We start from the raw sequence: 18,969 nt of genomic DNA on the forward strand, positions 1-18,969 counted from the left end.
TTTTTGGAATTTTATATGCTTATAAAAAAAGCATGCAGTCAATAGTGTGCTCTACATAGAATACGACTTGTTTAAGAACTGGAGTTCATGGCAACATCGACATTTTAGTGAGAGTATTATGGTGTTCAATTAAACTAGCTTTCAGCTTAAACTAAAGTCCGTTCGCTTGACATATGCACTATTTGCAGTATATGCATTACTTTAGATAGAGTCTACTTCTGACTGAAATTTTGATGTTGCTCAGAGTCCAGTGAAGTAGACAAAAGGATGTTGGAGAAGGTTGGAAGAAGAAAGGTTAACGTACGCCAAAAGTAAGGAAATTTCAAAATCTCTTAAGTATGTTAATTTTTTCTATAACATCATTAAAGTATTTTAAAAAATCAATAAAAAAGAAACATTTGCAAAAAAAGAAATTACAAAATAAAAATATTACGTTTTAAAATACTTCAGTCGTACTCCACTGTACAAGGAAACTCGTCGAGCTTCCTTAAAAAGATTTTCCTCAGTTTGGATCAGTTTCGGAAGGAAAATGCTTCCCTTCGTTTCGTCTTGAACACATTAAGCTCATGACGTGAATATTTAGTTTGGATCATTATGCAGTTACAATAACGGTCTTAATACCATGTCATACCATGGGCTTTGTAGAGTGAGAGCGAAAAAACAGAAGGGTGGCAAAAAAATAAAGTAAAATTATCTAAAAAGTCATAATAAATTTTACAAATACATAATAATATATGTTCACTTTTTATATAACGCATGATCAGTGAAAAGTTGTAAAGGAGGGTGTGAAAAAATATTTTAATATACATGAAAGTAAAATCGCTCAAATCTGTCCGACTCCTGATTCTCATTTGGAAATCGGGAAATCATCTGCAAGTGCACGCTTTGTTTGTAAGCAAAAATAACACTAGCCTCAACTTTTGCTAAAGCATTTAAAGAACACATTAAGAATCAATCCAGCCTCAGATATGAGCAAAGTTCATTTTTTTGTTTTGCCGAGTTCTTAGCTATTTTGGCTCATTTTCTTTTCTTAGTCAAACAATAACCGAATAAACAAAAATGCAGGTGAGCTAAGTTACAGTCTCCATAATTCGAACGAATAGGCAAAAAAAAGAAATCAATCGAGATACAGAAGTTTGAGATATAGATCATGTTCGCAGTTAACGGTTCTGTTTCGCTCCGAAATGAAATGAAGTCATTTGGTTAAAAGTGACGGAAAATTCATCTCGATGACTCCGTGTCATTGCATTGGACTACTGGCTTATATAGCTTATATACATTTGTGACCGAACAGAGAAAATAGTTAGAAATTAACGCTATTAAGAAGTCAATATAGAATTAATAAGGTTGGTGAAATTCGCTATCACAACATCCTAATTTCGATAGGAGCTTGATGAGCAGCTGAAACAATTTTCAAAGATTTCTCATTCTTTTATTAATGTTATGTTCTTGTTTTTCCATTTTCAATCACAATTTCTCGAGTTCCGTTATATTCCAGGAATGTCTCTCTAAAGCATCACTCGATGTTTCAGAATATAGGCTAACACGGTTCGAGCAATGAGCTTTAGTTTCCTTTTTGTTCAAAACTGAAGCTGAACCAAGTTTGTCTGCTATACCTGAATAACACAATGTATATTTAACCGAACAGTTTCACGAAGCAACCATGACAATAGGGTTTGTCGTTCTGCTCTTTAAATGTACCCTTATTGAGCTGTTTCAAACAGAAAGCGCAGATGAAATGCTCGGGATGAAATTTTCGGTGCATCGCAGTTATACATCGCCCTGTAAATGAAAAAAATCAGTAAAATCTCAATATCAGACTTGATAGGGTAAAACAAGTATAGGATCATCAGGAAGTACTTGTCACCCTTACAAATTTATACGAAAAAGTTCCTGCGTAGAAAATACAAACCAAAATCTTATTTAAAACCTTTCAATTATTGAAATTTCAGTACACTTATTAAAACCCTCGCTAAAGATAAAATGATGACAGTTGAAAAGTTGACCAATAGACCTTATCAGAGGTTTTGATTTTTCTAAAAAAGCGACGCATTGTGGGATTGTTTCGGGAGTATTACAATAGAAATTTCTTAGGAATTCCTCCAAGAAAAATAAAAAACTCCGATAAGGTCAATACAAACCTGTAATCGGCTTTTGGCAACTGTAACACAATGACCCCCGTCTTGAATGGTAATGCATTTCACAGTATGGCATGCCTTCATGCTCGAAGAAACTTCCGTTCTGGAAAGGTTGGTGACATTCCTGTAGGGGAGAAAAATATGAGATTGATTTATCAATTCACGATTTGTGGCGTAGATAGTCTCATGCCACCTGGCTTTAAAGAAAATATCCAAAAATATCATGCTAAGTCTATTCCAAAAAGATTTTGAATTTGCATTTTGTATTTTGAATTTTGAATTTACTTTTCTTTAACGTTGCTCTTGAGATGGAGAAATTAGAAAGATATCTTTTTTAGTGTATAGGTCTTGTTAGACGATAACATTCGGTAACATTTTTGTGTAACATTTTCTAAAAATAGCAAATGTTGTACAAAATGTTACTGTGTAACATCGATTAACATTTAGAAACATTCAAATGTTAACGAATGTTACGCGCAGATAGCAAATCAAAAAAAAATGATTTGCTCTCGATGGCTAACATTTTGAATCAAAGGATGCCGCCATTTAAAGGGAATTTAAAAGGATACTTCAAGTGCGCACGTGTTTTTTCGCCAATTTTTCTCTCTTTTTCTCTCTTTTTCTCTCTTTTTTAATTAAAAAAATCAAATGTTACACACAAAATGTTTGCGTGTAACATATGTTAACATTTCTTGAGCACATTTTTGAAATCTTCTATTTTTAGAAATGTTAGCAAATGTTACACAAAAATGTTACCGTCTAACAAGACCTTATGGAAGTAAGATTTTGAGAATTTTTAAAACTTTGAAAAGAAGATTTTTTTGGATCAAACTCTACATCTTATATCGAGTCATAGCAAAATGTTTCAAAAGGAAAATTTAAAATACAAGAAATATACAATTCCCCAGATAAACAACATTACAGGACTCGTTTCCAAATAGAATAATCACTTCAAATGACATGTTTTACCAAAAGACCGTTAAAGGTCTTGTTAGACGATAACATACGGTAACATTTTTGTGTAACATTTTCTAAAAATAGCAAATGTTGTACAAAATGTTACTGTGTAACATCGATTAACATTCAGAAACATTCAAATGTTAACGAATGTTACGCGCAGATAGCAAATCAAAAAAAAATGATTTGCTCTCGATGGTTAACATTTTGAATCAAAGGATGCCGCCATTTAAAGGGAATTTAAAAGGATACTTCAAGTGCGCACGTGTTTTTTCGCCGATTTTTCTCTCTTTTTCTCTCTTTTTCTCTCTTTTTTAATAAAAAAAATCAAATGTTACACACAAAATGTTTGCGTGTAACATATGTTAACATTTCTTGAGCACATTTTTGAAATCTTCTATTTTTAGAAATGTTAGCAAATGTTACACAAAAATGTTACCGTCTAACAAGACCTTAACACTTTTTTGCATAAGCGCAATCTCATGTAAACACTAATTATGCATTATGATGTTGAAATATCCTGACAGTAATACAAGATTCACTATTTCTTTGCATTTCAAGAAGAGCGTATGAGAAAAAGTTAACTATTTAGCAAAGTAGAATGGTCGGAGGAAAATAACTAATAATATAAGGAAATTTGATCACGACTTGAAGGTTGGACTTCTCATAGTTGGAGAACATCAAACTTACCATGCAAGCAAAACAGTGTGGATGCCAGTGGCCGTTCAACGCTGAAATATAATTCTCAATGATCGCCTTATTACAACCCGAACATTTCGGTGCAAACAAACGAAAATAATCCTCCCGACAATACGCCTTGCCATCTTTCTCGTGAAAACCGGAATCCCCGAATGGGCGTCCGCATTCTTGACAGACAAAATGCTCCGGATGCCACGTCCGATCCATTGATGTCACACAAGACTGAAAAAAAGAAGAAAAGATTCGTGATAGTTTGTTTTCATAGACAAAAACGTGGGCTTAAAAAGCATCCTATCTTAACTTATTGTAGGTTGGTAGAGAACTTATTTGTAAACATAAATCGTGGTTTTCTTCAATATTTAATATTTCATTTTGAACAGGGGGGTCGGTACAAAAATTTCAGACATCATAACCTTTAGTGACGTGGTGGTATTACAAAAAAAGTCTTAAAGCATTTTAGTGTACTAAAATCCCAAATTAGGTGGAGTCTTCAAGAAATTTAAGAAAAATTTTAGTATATGAGTATTAAAAATCACCAAATTTTAGGGAATTTAACTATTGACTGAGCATTTTAGGCAAAATGGAAAAAATAAAAACTTTCTATATAAGATTTAAACACCCCTGTGTCACAAATTGAGCAAAAATTTCGTCCCCGGTGGGAAAATACCCTTGAATTTCAGCCCCACTGGGAAATTGACTTTGATTTCGTCCCCACTCGAAATTCCATGTTTAAAAATTGCACTCCAAAACCATCACCAGTGGGTTTTTAACCTTGGAACAATAGAATTTCTATTCCCATTAGCATTTCAATAGGAATTTTTATCTCCACTGTGGAAAAAGGTTCCACCGGGGCTGTGAAACAGGTATTTAATGTTCTGCTTTAATATACTATGGAATAAAAAATGCTTTCAAAGTTGAATGCTTTGTTTTTGTAAAGAACCATGGATAACTGGATAGAAAAGAAATAGCAAGGTGTAAATTAGAGGTGAAAAATAACCAATCAATCTTTGCAATAACTAAAGTAGAGCAGAGAAAAAGTGTCTGGACTGTTTCTGAGTCTTTATCTAGAATAGACAGCGATAGATCAGGTTCATAACCAGAGTTGGCATTTTGTTGGAAGTCCAAAGACCCATTCTCTGAACCGAATTCCAAAATAAGCATAATTTAGGTGCTCACTATGCTTAAATGTCAAAAAAAGATTTAGTACATGTGTACTAAAATTCCTTTTTCAAAAATTAGGTGAGGGTATGTCAAAGATCGTCAAAAAACCTTTTAATACTATGTGTTTAGGATTTTAGTACCGACCCCCCACTGTTTTGAAGACACTGCCGAAGGACCCTAAAAGACAGAAACGGCTTTTAAAAGAAGCTTTCTCGAATTGGAAAATCAAAAGTCTTACATCTAAGATGGGACCATTACAAGCGAAACATTTGGGTGCGAAGATTTCATGGTAATCATTTTCACAATATGGTTTCCCATCACGTTCGAAAAACGTTTTTGTTCCCAATTCCATATCACAAATACAACAAGAGAAATGTTCTGGATGCCAAGTCTTCCCCAGAGCTGTGCAAACCTGCAAATGGAAGATGTAAAGTAAAAAAGATGCGACCGCAGTCGAGGGCGACCCGGAGGCTCATTTTTCGTATAACTGTCTATCCAACTATCCAAAGGAAGGGGAGGGCGCCACTCCTTTCCCTGGATTTCCCCACTTACCCTTGATCCGTCTCTTAATTGCTCAGCGTTAAGCGTTACAGTCACTTTCGGTCGTGGTTGTGGACGGCGAAATATGAAATTTGTCGTTCTTTTTGTCGCTTTTTATAATTATTTGTCGTTCTTTTTAGATGGTCTGGAAACGTTAAGATGAACAGTCTCTAACTTCCTTATTCACTTAGCTGCCAAGTTTGAATTTGCTAAGTATTTGATTTCTGTATAAATACTGTATATTTTCCTTTTGACACATTGAATGTCGTATTCAGCAACATTTTATCATATATTTTTGTTTAGGTTATTGGAAAAGTGTGAAAGTTCATTTAACGTTTACTGTTACTTAACTTGATTTCTTATTCTGAGCCTGAGCAGTTCCTTGACAATTCCTTATTATTTTTGTTTTACCATTTTCAGCCTCATGTTTTCTTTATCAAGTGTTCTTTATATAAAAAAACGTGTAAATAAAAACAATTTACAATGTACTCCCAGTCAATGAATGAATGAGTGAGGAAATGAATGAATGAATGAGTGAGGAAATGAATGAATGAATGAATGAATGAATGAATGAATGGATGAATGAATGAATGAATGAGTAAGGGAATGAATGAATGAATGAGTGAGTAAGGGAATGAATGAATGAATGAGTGAGTAAGGGAATGAATGAATGAATGAGTGAGTAAGGGAATGAATGAATGAATGAGTGAGTAAGGGAATGAATGAATGGATGAATGAATGGATGAATGAATGAACGAATAAATGAATGACTGAACGAATAAATGAATGAACGAACGAACGAACGAATAAATGAATGAACGAACGAACGAACGAATAAATGAAGGAATGAAGGAACGAACGAACGAACGAATAAATGAAGGAACGAACGAACGAACGAATAAATGAAGGAACGAACGAACGAACGAATAAATGAAGGAACGAACGAACGAACGAATAAATGAAGGAACGAACGAACGAACGAATAAATGAAGGAACGAACGAACGAACGAACGAACGAACGAACGAACGAACGAACGAACGAACGAACGAACGAACGAACGAACGAACGAACGAACGAACGAACGAACGAACGAACGAACGAAGTGTCAAGTGTTTACCATAGTAAAAAGGATAGTAAGAAAGATAAGAACTCTCCATTACTCAAGTCCAAAATTATTGTCTCTCAACAACTCGATCGAACGATTTAGGGTTCAAGTTATTAAGACTCGACTGCAATGACAAAAAGAAAAAAGAAAAATATTTCTTACTTGACCAATAATTGGTTTGTTGCATCCAGCGCATGTTCCCTTAGTAACTGTTGCTACGCCTTGTTTCGACATTGTTGTTTGTAAGGAACCAAGCATGGAGTCCAAATTAGGCTGCTGATTTTGTTGTGGTGTCGAGGCTAAAATAGATTCCAATAATTCTTCATCACCCAAACACGCATAAACCGGTTCACTACATTCGGGAGATAATTTAGAATTCAATATGGCGTCAGGAATACTCTCATAAACTGGTTCTTCGAGAGATAAGTTATTATTAGTGTCATTGTTTTTCTTTTTCAATTCTCCATACAATATTCTCTCGTAAATGGGATCTGCCTCCATGTTTCTCCAATAAAACCTTTCAATCAAATCAAAATTCTCCACTCTCTTTTCAATCAATAAACTTCTAAAATGAATTCACATAAGCGTCAATCTAATTTGCCAGTGCCAGATAAAAGCTCCAAAAAACAAAAAAAACGAATCAAATTTTTCCAAAACTTTCTATATTGCAACAACTAGACTATTTGATTACAAAAACGGAAAACTATCCATAGAGTAAAGCTTTGTGGATTTTAGCTCACTGTTGATTTTTTGCTTTAAGACTCTGCTTACACGTTACTGTGTAAAGCTAGATTATCGAAAGATAATACAACTGCTTTACGGGCTGTTTTACACTACTCTCTAAAATAACTTTCTTTTGCTTCAGAGGATAATCTTAAAACAACAAATATTTCATTTTCTAATGATCGGCTATAATCGTCGGAATGATAAATGGGGTTTTAGTTATCCCGTTATTCCGTTTATAGTATTATCGGATATAAATTATCATTCGAAACAAAACTGGGTTTTGGGAGGTGTTTATGCAGTAAAGATACCGGCAAATCTTTTCATAAACCCTCATGAAAGTTCAGAATATTTAAATCAAAAAGATATGATTCCCTTGGCCAAACAGCTAGGATGCCCAAATGTAAATAAGGCCTTAACAAAATTCATCAATTGGTCAATAAGATGTGATTTTATGCGAGCAGGGATTGATTCAGGATGAAACATGTTTTTGAGAAATGTTAGGATTAGATGTCCAAACATAGTAAAGGAGATTGAGTAAACAAAATTTTTCGTGTGACGGCTGGCGTTGGAAAGCTTCTCCCCCATCATCCTTTTCGTCGGGTTTTGAGAGAAAATATTTTTAACGTGATGATTGATAGACACCCTCCTTCTTAATCACGAAATATCTATGAAGGAAGTAAATCCCAATACTCGAATCATGTTTTCAGGACTTTTTTACCTTAAGGGGATAAATTTTTCCGAAGATCATCGTGACGATTATGCAAAATGTCAAAGCACTAACTTAAAGTTTTAAAACTATCAGACTTGCTTTCAAAAGATAAATACTGAATAGAACTTGATCTGTACTAACCTTCACAAAAATACTCCCAAAAATATGTAAGCTTTAACGCACTGAATTCAAGAACGAAAATGTTTGAATCCCAGTGAACACACATGGGAAACTTGGATGAGAAAAAAACGAAGAAAAATCTGCGCCATAATAAATGGCCATTATAAGCTTGTTGAAAAACAATCAATGGCTAACAAAACAAGATATAGAATACCGAATAAAAACATTAAAAACCCAAGTAAAATTTGCGTTGAAAAAATAAAGCAAAAGAAACTTTACCTAAGCGCAAAACTTGATAACCACCGTCAAACTAACAAAAAAGTTTACAGAAATTTCTGAACTCGAAATTTTCAAAATATAAAATCTCTCAGAATGTCTCATCATTCTTTGTTATTTTAAACAACTAGAAATCGTGATGAACGTTTAAAGAAACATTCTTCGCTAGCCTACACGGTGGGTGATTTCCTAAATAACTGACTAGACTGAAACAGTCGCCGAAATTTCTTAAATTTTCGCTAAAACCCTTCAAAAGAGAGGCAACAAGAAGCTATTGAGAATTTAGACTAGACTGTTTACAGAGTTGCAACCGGCTATATATGATGGGACAAAATGTCGTTCAAGTTTCAAAAATACTTTTACAAAATTTCTTTTTTCAAGACTTTTTGCCTGGGACTAAAATCCTTGTTAGAAAACTCATCTAACCCGAAAAATTGCAACACTGACTGGTTTAAAATCAAAATACAACAACAAGATTCAATATGATTAAATTATCCCACGAATAGTCTGGAATAGTCTAAATCTTTGCAAAAATGCTGTTAATTTTTTGACACTAACACTGACAATTTCAAGTCAACTTCATTATCACAAAATTCTGGAATATGTTTTAGTGAGCAATCGATTGTTTTTTAGAAAGCGATGATAAAATTTCGTAATCATTTTTGCACTTGTTCTTTTGAAATTTATGGGTGAATCTGAATGTCTTTGTCCCTGGATTAAAAATCAGATTGTAACATTGATTAAAATTGATAGAAATTTTCAAATGAAAAGTTTCTTTGTTTAATGTTTTACGACATTTTGATTGAGTTTCAATAGCAGTTTGTATTTGTGATATATTTTAGATGCATATAACGTCAAGCGTTGTCAAACTCTATATTTAGAATAGAATTTAGTTTTCACCAAAAACAAGGGTGATTTTCTCTCATCTTTTTAAAGGCAAATCTTATCTGGGCTAGATAACTTCAAGATGACGAATAAATCTTTTATCTTGAAAATTCGCATGACATGACATAATTCGCAGCCTTTTCCGTCTGGTTCACAGGCAAGAGAGTTTGGCGTTTATCGATTTTTTTTTATTTGGTTAGACAAGAATATCGAGAATATCAGTTAAGTAATGTCTGCTGTAAACTATCGCCCTTGAATTAAAAGCGAAAATTCTTCTTCTTCCACTAAAAACATAAATATATTTAACCTTAATTTAACCAAAGTCAAATCATCAGAACCGATTTAGAACCATAACTTTATACTAAAGAATCCAAAGAATAAGCACTTACATTTCGATTTTTGAGAGGGTCTTTTTTCCACCTTTGCGTAATCATCGTTTGAGGAAACGTGGTACGTGTGCGTTGTTGACGTAATGGCCGGTTTCTCCGGCGGTGCGTCCGTCTCGTCCGCTTCCGGAACGCTAGGTGTCCGGTTATTGACCGGTTGTTCCCCTGTGTTGACTTTGAAGTCGGACAATGAGGCCATCAGATCGTCCAACTCTTTAGTAGCCGTGGATGCTAGTTGAAAAGAAAAGAGTTCCTTAGTTATCTTTGTTGGTTTAAAAAACATTTAAACAAGGTGATTTAAGTCCAGGTGATCTTAAGAATTAGGTCCAACCCTATTTTCATCAATCAAGAAGGAGTTCGCTGCCAAAACGTTAGTTTGACAAAGGTAACTAAACGCCTGCCCGACTATTTCCCAAAAATGAGACATTTAAGTTGAATTTTGCAAGAAAACAAAAGAATTTTAACGTAAGAGCCGTACAAGAGCCCATTTCAAATATTGCCTATTATTATTTTTCGACTTTTGAAAATAATAAGATTTAGAGGTTTTACTCAGGTCCAAAGAAAACTCAGCAGGTCAAAATCCCAAACCATTTTGAAGCAAAGAATTTGAAGTTTTTAGCATTTAAGAATATAAATGAATTGTTTCATACCAGTTCGTGTAGCGTTTGCATGTTGTGGTTCCGGCATAGGTGGCCCATTGGTTTGTGCTGAACTCTTAGAGTTCGAGACTTGTGTATCTAACTCATTCAAGAGAGCTTCAACTGAAAAAAAAAAGAAAATCAAAATTCAATCATTCATTCGTTGAAGGCAACAAAGAAATCTGACAAGCATGCTGTATTTTCTCCCTAAGAATACTAGTCTTATTTGGTAAGATTATACGTTATACAAAAAAGTAGTAAAAGACTGACGCGGACAAGCCACTGTCCTCTAAAAAACAGCATCTAAAATTTTAAGAATTTACGAGCAACCGAGGGTTGGGTTAGACCCTTATATGGACTAGATGGTTACTCCCCAAGCAAGAATTTTTTTTTTAAAGAAAATCTCTGACACACTGTACTTCAACCGTTTTCAAGATGACATTTAAAAAAAGTTTTTTTACCTGCAGTGACACTCACTTGCACTGTGCTGCCTGGCTCTGAAATATCAAAATAAGAAATTACTAAGAAGGGGGTTGGTACTCTGGGAGAAAATTCATAAAATGGGGGGTCAATATTAAGTGATTTTGGGGTGATTTTCCCTAAAACTTCTAGGAAAATGGCACTTTTTCAGGAAAATTTCGTAAAATGGGGGGAAATTATAAAATGATACAGATATTGGGGTAATTTTTTCTGGAAAATTGCAAAGTGTGTAAAATTGGTGACAGTACAATAATAATTCTAAATCCGAATAAATATAGCTTTTCGATAATGATTATCAATGAGTTTTGAATAAATCACCTTGTTTCCCAACCGTGCCATTGGTCAAATTGCCTGAAATTGAAAGCAAGAAAAGACTGTAAGTAAAAAGCAAAATATTTGGCCTTCAGATGATACGTAAAAGATTCGTGGAAATGCAAATTCAGAGCAAATAAAATCCAAAATATAATTGTATATAAATAAAAAAATAAAAAAAAAACATTGAAAAAACAATTATTATACATAAGGTTAGCACGAGTAGAAATGCGAGAAAATAAATCAATTATTGCAAACTATTATTGATAGTTATTTTTATTATAAATTATTGACATCACCTTCTAGCTATGGATTAGCGTTATTATAATCCAATTGGAATTAAAAAAACACTTTCTGTATAAAAAAGTTTCTTCATTTTGGAAAAAATCGAGATTAATCCTTGTAAATGTTTTTATAATAGTTTTAGGTTCAGTTTAAAAGTAGATTAAAATATTTATGTTGTAGAGGGTGTTTATCTTCTCCTCGTAGAGTAAATAGATCGTTACTATAATAAAGAGTTGACACAATATCTAAGTTTCAAACTTAAAATATAATTAAAATACTTATAAATGTTTTGTGGTTATTTTCTGTATTTGGATAGGTGTGAAAAATTAAGGCACATCCATGTCACCTTAGGCCCTTTGAATTTAAGACCCTCCGAAATTTAGGTTCCCCGATGGACAAAGGTTTGTAGGTACCTCAAGTGCATTAATTTTTGTATGGTCTTATTTCACAAATTGAAGAATACAAAATTTTGGTGTGGACTAAAATTTGCTAAACACCTACAGTAGGCTGCCTGCATACTCTAGCGAATATATTAATCATCTTTTTCAACCAATTTCTTTTTTACTTTCGTAGGGTTTTTGACAAAAAAGAGTAGGTAAAACCTGAATTGAAAGGTACCCCCTGATATTTTGAAAAAATTCAGCCCTGAGCAATATTAAAGAAATTCTTGAAAGTGTTGCTATGATGTCTGTTGACTTTTTAGTAATAATTATTAACAATCAGCCATCTGTTATATCATCAGAAATTCAACTTTGATTAGAACTTTTTGTTAGAAAGAATCAGTTTAGTTATTGTGGATTAGAGTGCAATTCAAATCGTGATACCTTCTGTGATTGAGTTTATTGGTGCTTGTGTATTAGGTGTATGTGCAATGTTTTGAGCAAAGCTTTTCCGATGGTAATTATCAGAAGCTTTATCCAAATCCTGTAATAATCCTTCTAACTCTGTTAAATTATTGAAAGACTTTTGAGATGAATACTCAGATTGCTCACTATTATTTACAGGTTTCAATTGTGCAATTTCTTTGGGTGGTTTTGGCATAGTTTTAGGTGGTGGTGCTTTTGTTGTGGGACTTTTAGCAAAAGCTTCGATTTTTATACCTGATGGTGGTGGTGGGAAGTCATCTGCTGGTTTGCTTTTACCAGTACTCCGAGATGAGTTTTGAAGATCAGCGAGAAGTGCATCTAAAACAGAAATTCAGAGAAAACATGAATAGCTGTTTGAATAACTGAGTGTCAGCTGTATTCATACAACTGACTAAAAAAATATAATGGGAGTCTAACCCACTAGCAGCAGTTCCCTTGGCAAGTGTTACTTTTGAAACAACTGTGAATTCCCTCACCACGGAAAAAAATTTAATCTGTCAATCATTTTCTCAAGTGAAGTATGCAAAGCAATTATAGCTTTATGATAGTGCTGCGGATCATCAGTGGATAGTATTCAATCATTATATTATCCCTGTATTTTCATTTCTGGAGCTTTTGCAAAAAATTGAAAATTACAAAAGATTATTTCCTGCTTTATTCATTTGAAATTTGAAATTTGAAAGATCTATGTGGCATTTTTTTTTGCAAACTCGTAGTTTCTCTGCCCTCCCCTTTCTGCTGGGGGGGGGGGAGATTTTTTCAAAACATTTTCCAAAAGGAGCTGGGGCAAAACGAAAAATGGAAATCCAGGGGGATTTCAAAACCGTGCAACAAAATTGATCTGGGGGGGGGGAACTTTTCAACTTTTTAACAGAATTTCTTCTGTCACCTTTTTAGTTTTTATGTGAAAGGTGCATAAAAATTGATTGCCCATAGGCCCAGACCAAGGTTGTAAAAAAAGAGGGGGGGGGGAATTCAACATTTCTGGGGAGGAAAAAGGATTTTTTTCATTTTCAGGGGGAGATTTGACAACCGAGCAGTCTAAAACTTCTGGGGGGGGACTGACCCAGGAAGAAAACTATGAAACTTCAAAAAACTGATTTGTAGGACTTTAGCTTAAGTGCTTGTATTCAGCATTGGGTACAAAGTCCAACAAATATGTGTTTCCTGTAGATTTTGTATGAAGAGTTAGAGCTAAACTGTTTGTTAGCTGCAAAGAAATTATATAATGACTCCAAAAACATGAAATAATCTTACAGTAACACAGAATAACCTAATAGTTGTTTAGGAGAATGCGACAATATATTGTATATATTGAATAACTAATCAATTTGTTTTAATGATAACATCATCTAATTGATTTAGTTTCTACAAGATAGCTGCTGTCTAGTAACAAAATATCCCATTCTTACTACTTGGAATTAGTAATTTATACTGTACTTATTAGTTATACAACCCTGGATACTACCGTACAATGGTACAGTGATGTCCAATTGGGGCTGGATTTTGGGTTATTAGGTCTGAAAACATTGTACATTTGTACCGTAACTTGCTCTAATGTCAACATCCCTGTTCTAATTCTGACACCCTTCTTTAGAGATGGGAGCAATATGAAGGTTGGAATCTCTGATAAAGAAAAGATTTTTTTCTCTCTGATTGCTAAGCAAAGAAAATAAGTTTCAATCAGTGATTTCGACCTACCTATCATTCCTATCTCTAAAGAAGGGTGTTGAAATTATAAGAGGGATGTTGACATTAGACCAACTTACGGTACAATCAGAGGTCAGAGAGTAATGGAGAACCAAGGTTGTTATGTATCTTATAAACTTTACATGCAATACTTCGCTTGTAATAATAGATAATGGGTTTCCATTTGACACTGGCTAGGACAACATTATCACAAACAGCCTTTTTGACTTGATTTATGAACCGTGCAGCCTTTATGTGGACATTCTCGACATACGACATAAGATTCTCAGAACAATTTCCCCAAATGAGTATACCGTAGATAACAGAGGGTAATATGCCTTGAAAATATATTGTTGATAAGGTAGGGTATGGCATGTTTCTCATTTGATAAAGTTTCTTCAGTTTAATACTAAAAGATTTGGTAATTTTTCAAACATGCTCCTCCCATTCCAACTTGTCATCAATAGTAACTCCCAGACATTTGGTGGAGCTAACAATCTCAACACTTGCTCCACACAGAGTAATATTTTTGTATGGACCAATGAAACGATTTCTTGACATGACCAAGATTTTGCATTTATCAGGGTGAATCGTTAAGGAGTTTCGTTTGGCATAACTCTCTAATTGACAAGCACTGTTTTGGAGGCTGTCAAGAACATCATCAGCAGTTGGTCCAGTAGTATAGGTTGTTGAATCATCTGCAAGCTGGTCTAAATCACTTTCAATACAATCACTCATATCGTTTACGTTGATGGAAAAACTTGGTGCATGGTAGTCCAATTGGATATCCTTGCGGAACACCATATTCGACTCTTTCAAGGTTGGATTCGATTCCATTTAGTGATGTGAATTGCTTTCTGTTACTAAGGTAGCTCGTTAGGTATGAGAGAAAATGTCCAGATATTCCAGAAGCACTCATTTTCTTTAATAGGATTGGGTGTGACACGCTATCGAACGCCTTGCGAAAGTCCTGGAAAGTCGATAAACAGGACTGCGACTACCTCATTTTTGTCGATAGATTTCCTCCACTTTTCTGTCATATAAAGAAGTATATCTTCTGTGGAGCGTTGGGGACGAAGGCTGTCTGCAGGTTTTGTTTTTGCAGGTGTGAGTTTAGCTGTGAGCAGACCAGGTGTTCAACAACTTTGCTAGGGATTGACAATAACGATATTGGTCTATAGTTTGAGCAGTCTGATTTGACACCTTTTTTGTATACTGGTGTTACTTTAGATGTTTTCCACTTTGCTGGGAAAGTACCTGTGTTTAAGCTTTGCTTGATGACGTAATGCAAACTATTGATTGATCCATCAGTATGAAGACAAAGATCTTTGGCTGATATTTGGTCTGGTCCACAGGATTTACCAATTTTCACAGCAGATTTAAACGATTTGGTTAAAAGTTCTTTTGAATAGTCAATTTTGTCAATTGTTGGGGTTATGCGATAAACATACGAATTGGTGGTCCCATCTGAATCGATCTCTGGGGGAGTAGATAACTTTTTCCCAACAGTTGCAAAGAAATTGTTCATAATGTTTGCTTTTTCATTTTTGTCTGTAATAGTCTTTTTATTACTCTTGAGTGGTCCAATATGAGAGTCCTTTGACTTTCCTTTAAACTTTTTGACTAGTGACCAGAACAATTTCGAAGAGTCGCTTTGGATTAATTCGTTTTCCCAGTATTTTGCTCTTTCTGATCGAGTTAAACTGGTACATCTATTCCTTGCTTTCCTGTACTTCTTCCACTCTTTTGAATGTTTTGGGGTAGTTCTAGCAATGTTCAAGAGATTAAACCTTTGGTTTAGCTGTTTCCTCACTTCATCATTCATCCATGGCTGATTTTCTGTTCTTACTTTAACCTTCCTTGAATAAGAGAACGTTCGCTGCCAAACTGCCTATCGCCCGATGGGATTAACAAATAACTATTGTGTAACTTGCCGCGTGATTGACGTCAAACGCTCCATCGTTTTGCCACTTATTTGGTCTTCTTCGTTCCAGACATTCTCGTGTGTTCTACTACGGATTTTTTTCATATTTCGAGTTAGTTAAAAGCCTACTCGGTGCGAAAGAGAAATCGTGTATTTTTTAATACGCCGTTCATTACTCAAATGAAATGACTTTGGAGGTTTGGTGAAATGGTGGCCGAATTGCCGTCCTATGTTTTGTCAGATATTAGTCACAAGTTAAGAGCAGTTGACAGTATGTATTTTTTTCTATTCTCTGATTTATCTGCAAAGGCATGTTGAAAAAGAAGAAAAAACAGCAACAAATGTTTCAAGATCTAAGCTATCAATGACAAACTGCTCCTATGCTAACCCAGTGCTGAGGCTACTTCAAGTTACATTCTGTCTGCTAGCTTTAATACATCTTAGTACTTCTCTATATTGAATCTAGTCTCAAGCACGATCTATCACAGCACACAGGGCTGCATGCTTGGTTTTCCAATTATACTATTCATTCTTTTCTCGTTATCTCAAGCATTAATTAAAATTCTAAAATATTTTATTGCTCTTAACATTTCATTTATTTATTTATTCATTTTTCATTTTTTTAACAAACAAATGTACGGATAATGGGTCCTAGGACCTTTTAGTATGAAATATATAGATAGATAGATAGATAGAAACAAACATATTGAAACTAATCAAACACAACTTTTTCAAATCAAATCAAAACATTATTAAACATAATTTTAAGGAAAGTGGTAGCTAGCTAGCTATAATGAATTTTGTGGTATCAAGAGTTCAATCAAATCATATTGACAATTAGTTACCTAAAAACTGCAAATCTTCTGTCATTTTCCCTTTCTTCTCCATAATTGTTTGTAAAAACAAAAACTTATTTCTTATATTTTTGTCATTTTATTTTTCCACTTGCTTGTTTTTCTCAATAAAACAACTTTAAACTTTCCAAAAAACAGTTTCTCTAATGAAAGTTTTGAACAGAAAAATAAAAACTCTATCTAGATGCTATTTGTTTTCAGTTAGCAGTCTTTCCAAAACTGTTTGAAAAATTATCACAAAATTGTTTCCATAAATTTTGTTGCTTGGACGCTCCTTTTTCTTTAGCGCAGCTTTCTCTACCATTTTAGCAAAATTCGAAATGCATGAAAAGTTGACGTAATGATTCCCGGTAAAAATGGGTGCGCCCCTCCCTCTTTTTGGAAAAAGGGGTAAAAGAATGTACCCCTATACAAATTCTTAATTTCAATTAACCACTATGTAGAAAATTTAAATCACGAGTTTCTGAAAATCTATCTATGATGCATAATACATACTGTAAAAAAAAGGCAGTAGTTTTCGTTCAAAAAATTTATCAATAAAAGATTAATTATCTCCCCATTCGAATCGCAGAATGGCTTCACAGTTCACAAACGTTATTTTCCCATGCCTCCTATTTGAACAAAAATGAACAGAAACTGTTATATCAAAAGCTTACCTAAATCATCCATAATATTGTGCTTGTGTTGTGTGGCCTTTTCGTATTACCTCACAACAGTTATGTTATATGCCCCTTGTAAAAAAGTTACGTATTATTTTTGATCTTACTCCTATAAAATAAAAGAATCATTATACAAGAAATTCAAAACCAGCATAGCTTTTAAAAGTTAGTAAAGGAAAAGCCATTACAAATTAAGTTCACGATATCTCTCTCATGTACACACATAGAAACGGGTTTTCTTGATTCAACGCAAATTATTCAAATAGAATTTCACCAATGTTTATAAATTATATATCAAAATTTCTCTAAGATATTCCATCGTCAGAAAAAGAAAACTCTCTCTCTTTCTCTATCCATTATGATTTATATAAACCTAGTAAAAGCCAATAAAAGATACAGCACAGTTATAAAAACTCCAAAAATGATAAGCCACCACGAGTGAATAGTGAATCACGAAATTATATGATCGTCGTTTCTCAAAACAAAACAAAACATGTATCATCACACTCGCCTCTCTCTCTCCAAATCGCGTCTCAAACAAAATTTCCTGTTCCTTCAAAATGATACACAAAAAGCTTATAAAAAATGTCTTTCAATAATTTCTCTCGTGTGATGACAAAGTTTTGTCATGATATACATATTTCAGATCATTTAACTTGAGATTAGCCTTTAGAATATCGTTAGCGCAACTCTCTACACAAAAGGCTTTGTTTATATGTAAAGCTATTTCACAACAAAACTTCATACACCGCACCTCCCCTCGTTCTATTGTCTGTTATTACGTCTTGATGATGCTTCAATACATATTCTTCCTTGTATGTCAAGAGCCTTATCAGATTCCTCTTTAACCGTTACCTAATTAGACTCTATCTATATCATAACATTTCGAAATTCACATACAAACAAACTTTTGATAATGCAATGCAAGTAAAGTCAATTCTACACACCAAGTCTAAAAAATATATACAAAATCACTATAAGAGAATTCCAGAAATATTTTTTCACTCACTGATTTAATCATAACCCAGTTGGCACAGAGTACAAAAATGACCATGAATCATCCAGAGCTCAGTAAAAGAGAAATAAGTTCACAGTATTCAGTTACAAATCGGATGAAAAATGATGAAAATTATGACGTAATGTATGACGGACGAAGGTATTTTTGAAGGTAATCTAATTTCAATCCATTCATTATTTGGCACAGAAAATATACTGTTTCTTCTACGAGAAACCTCTTTTCAAAATAAAATAGAGCAGATATGCATGTTGTGATGTGACAGCAATTAAGCAAAATTTACGACGAACCATAAAAAGAAAGTTATACTCATTACCATTACATAAAGTCGTAAAGTAATCAATTAACAAATATATAGAACACAATCAGGTTGCATCCTGCAAAATAAACAAAAGTCAAGAGATCTTCCGAGACAGTTTCTCAACTTAAACCTTGTACCCCCCCCTGTATGACAGGTAACTCTCTCTCGAAGCTGATGCTAATTCTTCTATGTTATTACTATTGAACAAAAACATTTCACATACAAGATGCGGACTCGATGCGA

General features: G+C 33.9%; 1 protein-coding gene across 2 annotated transcripts; it reads right to left on the reverse strand.

The window, feature by feature from the left end:
* Positions 1 to 334: 334 nt before the first annotated feature.
* On the reverse strand, positions 335 to 17,521 carry LOC136819645 (paxillin-like). Of its 2 annotated transcripts, none has more exons than XM_067075885.1 (11): positions 17,408 to 17,521; positions 12,519 to 12,602; positions 11,140 to 11,172; positions 10,803 to 10,838; positions 10,354 to 10,464; positions 9,707 to 9,934; positions 6,764 to 6,900; positions 5,194 to 5,367; positions 3,786 to 4,016; positions 2,142 to 2,262; positions 335 to 1,782 (listed from the first exon to the last, which is right to left on the reverse strand). In XM_067075885.1, the coding sequence occupies exons 1-11, from the start codon at positions 17,418 to 17,420 to the stop codon at positions 1,637 to 1,639; spliced, it is 1,314 nt and encodes a 437-aa protein (XP_066931986.1). In that variant the 5' UTR covers positions 17,421 to 17,521; the 3' UTR covers positions 335 to 1,636. The 2 variants fall into 2 exon arrangements, with proteins under 2 accessions (XP_066931986.1, XP_066931985.1); XM_067075884.1 differs by lacking the exon at positions 17,408 to 17,521 and adding an exon at positions 16,743 to 16,853 and having other exon boundaries at positions 1,553 to 1,782.
* Between the last annotated feature and the right edge of the window lie 1,448 nt (positions 17,522 to 18,969).

Source organism: Clytia hemisphaerica, unplaced genomic scaffold (genome assembly GCF_902728285.1).
Source record: "Clytia hemisphaerica strain Z4C2 unplaced genomic scaffold, Clytia hemisphaerica genome assembly, whole genome shotgun sequence".
Taxonomy (NCBI): Eukaryota; Metazoa; Cnidaria; class Hydrozoa; order Leptothecata; family Clytiidae; genus Clytia; species Clytia hemisphaerica.